Below are 12,677 nucleotides of genomic sequence, written 5' to 3' on the forward strand. Positions count from 1 at the left end.
TCCGAGGCAGAACCGGAGCAGGAGCCCAAGAATGCCGGCATGGACTGATGACTATCACATGGGCTAGCATTTGAAGCAACTGTAAGTTATAAGTTTTAACGGTTCAAATAGCTTTATGTTGCGTCTGGTTCAAATGGAATTGCATAACTGTTTTGCTCACCTTCTGTTTGGTATTTTGGTCATACTAAGTTTTTGTCAAGGGTCATTGAGGGTCAGTGTTTTATGTATTTAGAATTTTGTGAACATATTTACCTCTTGTTTTCTGTTCTTTTTATAAAATTTTGAAAATAGAAATCACTGAAAATAAAAATAAAAAATGAAAATGCAAATCAAACTCACCCTAAGTGCTGCGTTTACAATTTCAGCTTTAGACACCAATGATAATACTATCCTTGCTCTCTTATCTTTCAATTAAAATAAATTCGTCTTCTTGATCGAATATTATTTGACTTGATTTTTATGCAAACTATTGTCTAAATAGTTATTCCTTTTACTAAGTGTTTCCGATTTTCGATCGTGAATAGGGTTTGGGATGCAGCAGTTTCTCGCATTCACGAACAACTCCAATGCGATTGACAGTTCGTAATGGAGCATGTGCTTGTTTGAATTTTCAAACTTTGATGTACATGTATCAATACTCGTTTTTTTTATTTTTTGCTCTCTTTTAGTCTTTACAATTACATACACAAAAAATTTGTACACAAATTTTTTTTGTAAAAAAATTATGTTTTTTTTGCTAATTTTAAGACTTTGGTCTCAAAATTTCTTAGTTAGAATATGAAATACTTACCATATCAACTAATTTCGTATTTATTATTATTATATAATAAAAGAATAAATTAATAATAATTTTTTTTCTATTAATACACTAATTGTAAATAATTTTCAAAGCATCCTCACTTTCGATTAAAATTTTAAAATACAAACAAAAATTCATAATAATTAAAAAATTATCTCTTTTTTGTTTCTTTCTAATTTCTTTTTTATTTAAATTAATGTAGGAAATATTTTTATATTTATGGTTGTCTAAAAAAGCAAATATCAAATAAAAAGTAAAATATGTTGTTTGTTTTTAAAATTTTTTAAAAATTTTAAAAATATTTTTAAAATTTAATTTGATTTTAGCATTTAAATATTCTTATATATTTTAAAAAATTTAATTTTAATGCATTTACTGTGTAAAATATTTTATATAGGTGTATAGTTACATTCGTTTTTTGAATACCAATTCACGCTGTCAATAAAATTAGTGACGGAGCCATGTTAATCGGAAGGAGACAATGCCCCCAAATTAATAATTTGTACATACCAAGTTTTTAATTTTTTTGTTTTATCCCTTTTTAATTTTCAATTTTTCTCTCCTCTTAACTTATATTCCTCTTAACTTATATTTTTCATGTTGGTTTCTCCCAAAAAGAAAAAATTTAGCTCCGTTCCTGAATGAAATTAATAATTATTTTTGATGTATTACATAATTAAATTTTATTTTAAATCCAAATTTATATTTCACTTTTGTCATCATCTTCTTTCTTTTTCGTTTCTTTTGTCTCTAATTCTTCTGTTATTACCACCTTTTTTCTTCTCACAACACAAATTACCACATAGCATGAACCTAATAATACAAATTCCAGACACACATATATCTTGTTAGAGAATTATTAGAATTAATTAGTATCGTATTAGTATCGTATTAGTATCGTTTATATTTATAGCATATCTGTATATTAATTGTAAGATTCTATGTCTTTATTACGTTGATTCATCTAGCACCTATAAATACCCCTTGTATAGTGTACATTTCATCAAGCTGAATAATACACTTTTCAGATTCCTCTCCTTAGTCTCTTGTTTCTAACATGGTATCCAGAGCTTAGGCATTTTTTTTTTCAATGAATTTTCGTTCATAGACTTATTGATTTTCCCTTTCCGGCTGTCATCTTTGGCCTCCTTTTTGGTTGCCTTTTTGACGCTTTGGTTCGTCACTCCCATACCCATCTTGTTCGTCTTGTCGCCGTTCTTCCATAGCAACCAAAAACGCCGCCATCCGCCTCCAGACGCGCCTCCACGCGCCGCCTCAAGACGCTGCCACGACTAGGTTGCTCTCCCTTCCAGCTTCCACCCGTGCCCCTTTGCCCTCATTTTTCTCTGTGATTCCGACACTTTGGTTCGTCACCTCCGGCATCATTGTAATCTTCTCTTCGCCGGCTTTCCAACGCCGACAACATCGCCACCAGACTCCACCGGACGCGCCGTCACGCGCCGCCGGAAGTAAGCTGGCCACCTGTGTAATTTGGTCTTCCAGAGTCTCAGCAGCCGTTGATCTCGCACGCCAATCCAACGTTCCTGGTTGTGCCACGTGTCGCGACCACGCTTTCCCTGCAGACCCGCATCACCCGACCCGAACCGTGCCGTCCGACCCAAACCGCGCCTGACCCGTGTCTCCACCTCACTGCCAGCGTGGCCCTCCCTCCTATCAGGTGCTGACACGTGTCCTCATTTGCTGACGTGTCTGCTGACGTGGCGCTGACGTGTCTGCTGTCGTGGCACTGATGTGGCGGACAAGTGGGACCCTCCCTAAGATTTTTGGGTGAGCTCTTTCCGATTCCGCGCTCCGTTTTCTCATTTTCTGCCCCGAATTTGCAGTTTTCTTCTTTCCTTTGCTATTTCTTCTATTACTATGGATAAACCGGATGTCTTTCAGCCTATCCCTGTTATCCTTAATGGCTCCAACTATGCACATTGGGTTGAAGCTATGCAGGGATTTCTTAAAGGGCGCAAATTATGGCGATATGTGACTGGTGATATCGCTTGTCCTGTTAAGCCAACTGTGTCCGACAACTCTAAAGATGGTGCCTCCAAATCTAAGGAGGATGCTGAGAAGGAAAAGGACTATGTAGAGAAATTGGAAGATTGGGATAGTAAAAATCATCAGATTATCACTTGGTTCCGCAACACTTCTACTCCTGGCATTCATTTACAGTTTGGGTGTTTTGAAACTGCTAAAGAGGTATGGGATCATTTGGCAAAATGTTACACTATTTCTGATCTCTCTCATCAGTACCAACTACTTAAGGAACTTCATAGCCTTAAGCAAGAACGTGGCCAAGCAGTTTTTGATTTTCTTGCTCAGATGGAGATTATTTGGGATCAGTTGACCTCTTGTGAGCCTCTTCTTAAAGATCCCGCTGATGCTAAGGCATATGAGGATTATCGAAACCGGACACGTCTCATCCAATTTCTGATGGCACTTACTGATGACTATGAGCCGGTCAGGGCTTCTCTTCTTCATCAGAATCCCTTGCCTAATCTTGAAGATGCTCTTCCTCGTCTCAAGTCTGAAGAAACGCGCTTGGGATTGCTTCGTTCTAAAAGTGAAACTGTCTTTGCTGCCACCGACAGAAAGGGAAAAATCTGTCGCAACTGTAACCGACCTGGGCATTCCTTCTCTGACTGTCCTTCTATTGAATGTCGTAAGTGCAAACAAAAAGGTCACATTGGCTCCAACTGCCCGAAACTATTCTGCCATTATTGTAAGCTCTCGGGTCACTTGATTGCTACCTGTCCTACTCGACCACCACGTTCAGATCAGAACAAGTATCAACCTCGTCCCAACAACTCTACTGCTGCTGCTGCTACTGAGTCCACCTCTTCCACATCTCACAACACACCTTCTGTCTCTCCATCAGATATTGAAACCCTTTTTAAGCAACTTTTCTTTTTTTCTGGTAATAGCCCCGCTACTCTTTCAACACCTCCAGGTAATTCTAAATGGTATTTTGACTCTGGTTGTTTCAATCATATGTCTCCTCTGCATCATCTTTTTTCGTCGTTGTCTCCCACTACAAATGCACCTTCTGTCAACACTGCTAATGGTTCCCTCTTGCATGCAACACATCACGGGATTATTTCACAGTCCAATATTCATCTTCCTGATGCTTATTTTATTCCAAAATTAAATTTTAATCTTATCTCTGTCGGTCAACTTGTTGAACTCGGTTTTGATGTCATTTTTTCTATTTCTGGTTGTCGTGTACATGATCGTCGGACGGGAAAGATCATCGGGACTGGCTGTAAGGTCGGACGCTTATTTGAGCTCGAGAACCTTTATGTTCCCTCTACAAATCTCTGTGCTGTTTCCTCTCCATCTACTCTTCACCTGTGGCACCGTCGCCTTGCCCATAGCTCCTTAGGAAAATTGCGTCCTCTTATCTCTACGGGTGTTTTAGGTCAAGTTCAAAGTGAGTCTTTAGATTGCATTTCTTGTCGCACAGCAAAACAACCTGCGTTATCCTTTAATAATAATTCCTCTATTGCATGCTCTCCTTTTGATCTTATTCATTCTGATGTTTGGGGCCCCGCTCCTACCGCTTCTATGGGAGGGGCTCGATATTTTGTCGTCTTTATTGATGATTATTCACGTTTTACTTGGGTTTATTTGATGACTAATCGTTGTGAATTGCCTCAGATTTACATTAACTTTGCCACTATGGTTCGAACTCAGTTTTCAAAAGTCATTAAAATTTTCAGACGTGATAATGCTATGGAATATCGTGACTCCAAACTTTTAAATTTTCTCGCTGAACAGGGTACTTTGTCCGAGTTTTCTTGTCCTGGTACCTCTCAACAAAATGGCAGAGCTGAGCGTAAACACCGTCATATTCTTGACTCTGTCCGTGCGATGCTTGTTTCCTCTTCCTGTCCTGAGCGTGTTTGGGGTGAAGCCGTTCTCACTGCTGTTCATGCTATCAATAGACTCCCTTCTTCTGTTCTTGGTAACACTACTCCCTTTGAGCGTCTTTATCGTACTTCTCCCGATTACAGTTCCCTCCATGTTTTTGGTTGTGTCTGCTTTGTCCTTCTTCAGCCTCATGAACACAATAAGCTTGAACCTAGGGCTCGCATGTGTTGTTTTCTTGGTTATGCTTCTGAACATAAGGGTTATCGTTGTTGGGATCCTATTTTTCGCCGTATTCGTATATCTCGTCATGTTGTCTTCTGGGAGCATAACATGTTCTCTAGTTTTTCCTCTTTTGAGTCCATTCCTTCTACTCCGTCACCATTTTTTACTAACCCAAATGTTGATCTTTTCCCTAGTGATGATACTACAGGGTCTATCCCAACTCCACCCCTCGAGGCTCCTGCTCCACCGTCTTCTCCATCTCCTGATGACTCCAGACCGGATGGCGATCCCACTCATACCGTCATGCCTCCTCCTCCCACTCGTTCTTCTCGGGTAAGAAATCCACCTCCTCATCTTTCTTGATTATCATTGCTTTTCTACTATTCTTCATCAACATGAACCTAAGTCATTCAAAGAAGCCTCCACAAATCCAAATTGGCAAAAAGCAATGCAGGAAGAAATACAGGCTCTTGAACAAGCACATACTTGGGATTTGGTTGATCCTCCTTCTGATCAGGAAGTTGTGGGCAATAGATGGGTCTACAAGATCAAGACTCGCTCTGATGGTTCTATTGACCGTTATAAGGCTCGCTTGGTTGCTTAAGGTTGCACGCAAGAGTATGGTATTGATTATGAAGAGACTTTTGCTCCTGTTGCTCGCCTTACATCTGTTAGAGCTCTCCTTGCCATTGCTGCAGTTAAAAAATGGTCTCTCAGTCAGATGGATGTGAAGAATGCATTTCTTAATGGGGACTTGAAACAGAAAGTCTATATGAAACCACCTCCGGGATATCCTTGTCCTTCTCGTAAGGTTTGTCTCCTTCGCAAGGCGCTCTATGGACTTAAGCAAGCCCCTCGTGAATGGTTTGACAAGTTTAGCTCTACCATATGCGATCTTGGTTTCACTTCTAGTCCTCATGAGAATGCTATCTTCATTCGTAAAAGTGAACGAGGAGTTGTCCTTCTACTTTTATATGTTGATGACATGATCATTACTGGAGATGATGTTGACGGTATCTCTGAACTGAAGACCTCACTTCACCATACCTTTGAGATGAAAGATCTTGGTTCTCTCAGCTATTTTCTTGGTCTCGAGGTCATCTCCACAGATGATGGCATCTATCTCTCTCAGGCTAAGTATGCTTCAAATCTTCTTGCTCGCGCTGGGATTACAGATAGTCGCACTGAGTCTACTCCTATTGAGCCTAATGTTCGATTTACTCCTATGGATGGCACTGCTTTGGATAATCCGACTCTCTATCGACAGTTAGTTGGTGGTCTCGTCTACTTGACTGTCACCCGACCAGACATTGCCTATCCAGTTCATGTTCTCAGCCAGTTCTTGTCAGCTCCTCGTACTACTCACTATGCGGCAGTTCTGCGCATTCTTCGCTACGTCAAAGGCACTCTATTTCATGGCCTTTATTTTTCTGCTCATTCCTCTTTGACACTACAAGCATACTCCGATGCTGATTGGGCTGGCGATCCCACTGATCGTCGTTCCACTACTGGTTACTGTTTATTCCTTGGCGACGCTCTCATTTCTTGGCGTGCTAAGAAGCAGACCTTCACCGCTCGGTCAAGCACAGAAGCTGAATACCGTGCCCTCGCTGACACCACTGCTGAGGTTCTCTCGGTTCGTTGGCTTCTCGAAGATCTGGGTGCTCCTCAGTCCACTCCTACTGATGTTTTTTGTGATAACCGCAGTGCTATTCAGATTGCCCATAATGATGTGTTTCATGAACGCACCAAACACATTGAGATTGATTGTCATTTTGTTCGGCAACGAATTCTCATTAATGCTATTCGTCTCATTGCTGTTGGAACACTAAATCAGACTGCTGATATCTTCACGAAAGCTCATCATCCGACTCGTTTCCGGACTTTGTTATCCAAACTCAAGCTGGTATCCTTAGCACCCACTTGAGTTTGAGGGGGGATGTTAGAGAATCATTAGAATTAATTAGTATCGTATTAGTATCGTATTAGTATCGTTTATATTTATAGCATATCTGTATATTAATTGTAAGATTCTATGTCTTTATTACGTTGATTCATCTAACACCTATAAATACCCCTTGTATATTGTACATTTCATCAAGCTGAATAATACACTTTTCAGATTCCTCTCCTCAGTCTCTTGTTTCTAACATATCTTATAAATTGACCTAAGTTTCACTATACTATAATCGGCTTGCATCAACATGGAGGAGTGTCAATATGTGAGTTGATGATGCAATAAAACTTAGTAGTGGTTTATGTGGTAGTTGGAGAAGAAGGTAGTATGTTAAAAATTGGAGAATAGAGAAAGAAAACGAAGGACCAAGAAGAAAAAAATAAGGATAAAATTGAAATGAAAAAGTTGTTGGAATTAATATTTGAATAAATGACTATTTGTACCCATGAAAGATGAAAATGCTGACATATGTATCCATATTAGATTGAAACTGAACTTGTACCCACGCAAGATGCTTTTCGTGTGACAAGTACCCTGTTTTGGATATGCACTTGGTTCGTGATTATCCGACCCTATATGGCACTTCAACCATCCAAAGCGTTATCTATGTAGAAATAACCATTGGTATATGATCGTTTGATAAGGTTTTACTCCTCAAATCGAAACCCTAGCAACTTATCTTCCCCAATTTGAACCATACCTCAAAAATCGAATCTTGTTGAATTTCATATAGTGTCAAGTGCACCCACAGTTAGAAAGAATTATCTCGTAAGCCCCGAAATGTCTGTGCGCAGATTAAAATCTGCTGCAAATGATGGAAGTCGCAGTAGTTCTTCAAGTTCGAAGAAGATGAAGGAGAACAAGTTCGACGACAGATGCTTCTGTGGGAGGGAGGTTGCGTTGATGGAGTCTGGCACGATGACAAACCCTAATAGATGATTCATCAGATGTCCTCTATGGGCGGTAATGGCCATGCACTGTTATTGTTGAGGTGAGAAATTTATTTTTGAATTTCAGTTGACATTTGGGTGTGTTTCTTTTTTTTTTTCATATAAGAGACTGCAAATACTTTGTGTGGGTGGATGAAATCGAAGAAGGATGGGGCCTAGCAAGATCTTTAGCTAAAAGAAATTTGGAGCATTCTTATGCAAGGCATGAAAATTGATTGACTATCACTGCAGTTGGAAAAAATCAGCAAGCATCCTTAATGACAGCTAGGAAGATAGACAAATTTAGGGGTGAAATTAGGGGAATTAAAGTGTTGCTTTCAACCATTGTGTTGGGGGTAGTATTTTGTTTATTTTTTGAGTTGTATATTTGGTGATGAAAATATAAGATTTGTATAATTTGGGATTTTTGTTAACCATGAGATAGTGGATTTTTTTTATCTTGGCATGACATGATGTCTAAGTCATCCTTACATGGTTTTATTTTTTTTATTTCTGATACATTGACATAGACGCCCATGCTTTTAACTTGTTGTTGCCATCTAAATTGATTTTGATAAATTTTATCTTTAGATAATGCCATTTTAAATGCACATCAATCTCTCTTTTCTTCTTAAACGGAATCTGTAACATAGGAACCTGATGGTTTTGGTTTTCAAACCCATGTTTCTTCCAAAATTAGATCAAGGTGATGTTAGAAGAGTGATAAAATTAACAATATGTTGGAAAAAACTTATATATAGATACTGCAAGTTCCATTGATTGTCAAAAATAATAGTCATCACATAAACCAAAGAAGGCAAGTATTGACAACTTACAGCACATCCTCAAAACCAGCATAACTAACTCTACCCTTAAACAGACCATGAAAATGCATAACAAAATATAAGAGTCTTGTATCTCTCTTTAGTATACCAAAACAACAAAAGGCAAGCATAAGTAGTCTACGAGCAATGTTGGGTATATGAAAATACGAAAACATAACAGTCTAAGAGGAACAAATTCCTCTCTTGTGAACGTCCAAAAACACATTAGAACACATAGTCTATGAAATTCGGGTTGAGTTACTGCTGCCGCTTGAGACACACTTTTTTGCTCCGTTTAATGCACATATCCTGCCTTAACCTCTGCCTTGACCTCTACCTCTAATAGATGTGCCTCAGCCTCTAGCACTTGGATTCACACCAGGTGTGAGCATGAACTGCATGAACTGTGTGGTTGTCCCTGCACTAGCACCTTACAGTGAGGTGTAGTTTGAGAGTTGTGTGTGGAAGGGGTTGTAGATGGATGGTTAGAAGACGGTGTAGGTGTTTGCAGTGTTTGTGCAGTCGGAGGAGGTCGCCTAACACTTCTCCTTTTAACTTGTTTTTTGGTTGTTGCATTGTTTGTTGGAGGTTGTGGTTGTGAGCTTGTTGGCAGCGACATCAGTTGAGGTTACTAAATTCTAAAAAACAAACAAATCAGATGTGTGACAAGTTAAACAAGAAAACTTAACTAATTGAGTAAGGCATTGCACTTACTTGTGCAGCGTGTGGTGTTGCAGAACCATTTCTCTCTTTAGTTGCTGCTGCTTCAGCATCTGCAGCATCTAAGGTCTCCTCCCAGTATATTTCAGCCATCATATTCTCATCCTCATCACCTGCAGGCACTTGCAATGCAGCACTCCCTTCACCCATTGCTTTTTTTTTCTTCTTATATCTTCTCTTATTGTGACTAGCCTACGAAAAAAAGTACTCATTATAAGTTCAACATGAATTTCAGGTGGAACTCGAGTTCCACAGTATGATCACAGGATTCAATAACTCTAGAATTTGAATAATTTTAGGATTCAATAATTCAATAATTTTAGGATTCTAGAATTGAACTCACATATCTGGAGGCAGTATTTGTAGACAATAATTTTGATCCTCCTCTTTGTTCTATGAGAGTCACTCTTATTAGTAGGGCCATCATTTCTCTTATCTCTCTTGGTTGTTGGTCTTCCAATTGGCTTTCTATACTGTGGTGGCAAAATGGGTAGGGTGTCAAGGTGCTCCCAGAACTCCTGGCTTGGAAGCATTGAAAACTGATACGCTATATTGTATGCACCCATGGTGAGCCAGTTATGTGCATACTCTTTGGGTCTTCTATTTTGGTAAGCTAAAGCAGCATAGGCATGTCTACATGGTAGTCCAGTTAGTTGCCAAAGTCTACAACTGCATGTACCTTTGCCCAAATCCATACTCATCTTCATGAGCAGACATTGCACTTCATACACATTTTCTACGTCATCTTCGATAAGAAGAGGCCTCCATTTGTTGCTCTCTCTTTCTCTCTTTTCTCTTTCTAATCTACTCTGTCAGGTTAGGACTAACCTTCCGCTATACCCAAGCAAAGCTTTTTTATTCCTTGCCATAATCCTCATTACATAGCATCTCACTTCCTCCAACATGGTAATTATCGGTTTTTCCCTCCTCCAACATGGTGATTATCAGTTTTCCCCTCATCTTTTTCACCTTGGCATTAAATACCTCGCATTTTTCGTTTGTGTAATTGTCCATCTTAGGGTATTCACTAAAATGAGATCTGCTCTATTATTTTGGACCAGTCTTGTCCAAGTATTCTCAAGCCCCAGCATTAATCTTCTTTAGCCTATCCATGGTAGCATTGAAGTCTTGTGTTGTGGTTGCCTTATTGCATAACCACATACATATTTTCAACTGTAAGTCACTCTATTTTTTGCAAAAATTTTGCCATATATGCATAGCACATAATTTGTGGTTGGCATTTGGGTATATTTCTTGCACGGCAAGTATTAACCCCAGTAAGTATACAGTAAAATAAACAGCTCAAGAAGAATTCAATAAATTCAACATGTACATTCAAAGGGAATTCAATAAGAATTCAATAAGTAACTATTTGGGTTCACTAATCAGATTTCAATAATTATCTAACAATTTTGTATCTAAACTAGATTTCAATAATCATGTTTCATTGAGTATCTAGATCAGAGTTTAATAAGTCCATAAACCAAACTATTTTTGAAAGACTTAAATCAGATCTCAATAGTCGTATTTCATTGAGTATCTAAATCAGAGTTCAACAAGTCCATAAACCAAGCTTCAAGAAAGACCTAAATCAGAAGCTAATAATCATATTTCATTGAGTATCTGTAGCAGAGTTCAACAAGTGCATAAACCAAACTTCAAGAAAGACCTAAATTAGAATGCAATAATTATCTAAACAAGGCTCAACGATAACCTAAATCATAACCAAATTAAGTCCCAATAACATACATCAATAATTATCTAAATCAGAATTCAATAAGTTCCCTAAGCTAGATTTCAATAATACCCTATATCAGATTTCAATTAGTACATGAATCTGATATAATGAAACATCTGCATATCTAACATGAAGTTAAACCTGTTTGCCTGAAAATCTTTCACATTGATGAGCGGATATTTTATACGCTTTTTTATGTTATTTTCTTAGTGTTTTCGGTATGTTCCATTAAGTTTTATGATATTTTAGTAGGTTTTAATGCAAAATTCACTTTTTGGATACTACTTTGAGCTTTTGTGTTTTTATCATGACTTTAGGTGATTTTTGGGTGATTCTAGCAAGTTTTGAAAAAGTCTGATTCAGAGGCAAAGAAAAGACAATAGATGCTATCAGATCCTGACCTCCATGTATTCAAACGTGTATTTCTGGAGCTACAGAGGTTTAATTGATGCATTTTTAACGGCATTGAAAAGCTAACTTTTAGAGCTTTCTATCAATATATAATAGTCTATACTTTGCTTTGAAAATGAAGGCCCAAAATAGGTGTTGAATGCCCAAATTACCCTTTTTTTAGCGTTCAACGCTCCAAGATGATCAAGGCTGGCGTCGAACGCCCATACCCAGTGTTCAATGCCACAAGGGGAGCAAGGAAGCAGTATATTCACTTGTTAGTGGGCGTCCAATTCCCACTCCTTCAAGTCAGAAGCCAAGCTCAACCCAAACACTCACCAAAGTGGGTCTGAAAGTGGATTTTTGCACCTTTAGCTTAGCTTATTTCATTATTGTAATTTCTAATTATTAAGTTTTCTCTTTAAGTCTACTCATTAGTATTTATAAGGGGAGATCACTAACATTTGGGATCCCCACCACATTCGACTTTTACTCAGTTTATTCTCTGTACAATATGAGCAACTAAACCTCCTAGGTTAAGGTTATGAGCTCTGCTAATTCCTATGAATTAATACAATTACTTTTCTATTTCAATGAATGTGTGATTTTATTCTATGATGCTGTTGAGTTAAGAAATTAACTAACATAATTGATGATGACAAACATTATTTTTATTGGGTTAACTACCCAATTAGTGCTGATTATTTTTTATTAAGTGATGCAGGCCACATTTATCAAATATAGCAGAAGCCCAATTTGGAATAAACTGAAACAGCAAGTGGACTATTTAAACAAAGTAAGCCCAAAGAAAACAAAGCAAAGAAATCAGATGGGCTAAGTGGACATAGCTAACCCGAAGTCCGAATTGATCTCTCAAGCTAATCCCTCTAAAGTGCTTCCACCAAAGCAACATTCACCTTTTTCTTTCGGTCAAACACAGTGAAAAGAGAGAGAACTTTGTTCCTCTTGCTAGTTTCATCAAAGAAGAAAGAAAGAGAGAGCTTAATTAGAAAGGCAAAAGTCTAATCACCCAAATCTAACCATCTTAGGCTAAGTTAGAAGTTAAAGGTGATTTGTTTCCTCTTGCATGCATTTTACTTTCCTCTCTTCTTCTCCAATTCTCTGTCAATCTAATTTGGGATACATGGAAAAAGTGATTTCTGATAATCACTGCTGTAAATCAATGGCCAAATTTGTTTTTTGGGGACAACATTGCAGC

The 12,677-nt window shown here is 38.2% G+C and overlaps 2 protein-coding genes across 4 annotated transcripts in view; both read left to right on the forward strand.

Annotated features, from left to right (window-relative positions):
• LOC107459723 (uncharacterized) overlaps positions 1-740 on the forward strand; it is a 3,402-nt gene extending 2,662 nt beyond the window's left edge. The window contains exons 7-8 of the mRNA XM_016077964.3: positions 11-81; positions 525-740. Of these exons, the coding sequence (XP_015933450.1) occupies positions 11-48 (38 nt within the window). The 3' untranslated portion in view covers positions 49-81; positions 525-740. The remainder of the gene's footprint in view (positions 1-10; positions 82-524) is intronic.
• A 3,843-nt stretch (positions 741-4,583) lies between these two features.
• LOC110273628 (uncharacterized mitochondrial protein AtMg00810-like) lies at positions 4,584-7,072 on the forward strand. Of its 3 annotated transcripts, XM_052252008.1 has the most exons (3): positions 4,584-4,772; positions 5,095-5,233; positions 5,347-7,072. In XM_052252008.1, the coding sequence occupies exon 3, from the start codon at positions 5,622-5,624 to the stop codon at positions 6,825-6,827; it is 1,206 nt and encodes a 401-aa protein (XP_052107968.1). In that variant the 5' UTR covers positions 4,584-4,772; positions 5,095-5,233; positions 5,347-5,621; the 3' UTR covers positions 6,828-7,072. The 3 variants fall into 3 exon arrangements, with proteins under 3 accessions (XP_052107968.1, XP_052107967.1, XP_052107969.1); XM_052252007.1 differs by lacking the exon at positions 4,584-4,772 and having other exon boundaries at positions 4,912-5,233; XM_052252009.1 differs by lacking the exon at positions 4,584-4,772 and having other exon boundaries at positions 4,912-5,233; positions 5,355-7,072.
• Positions 7,073-12,677: the final 5,605 nt, after the last annotated feature.

Source organism: Arachis duranensis, chromosome 7, assembly GCF_000817695.3.
Source record: "Arachis duranensis cultivar V14167 chromosome 7, aradu.V14167.gnm2.J7QH, whole genome shotgun sequence".
Taxonomy (NCBI): Eukaryota; Viridiplantae; Streptophyta; class Magnoliopsida; order Fabales; family Fabaceae; genus Arachis; species Arachis duranensis.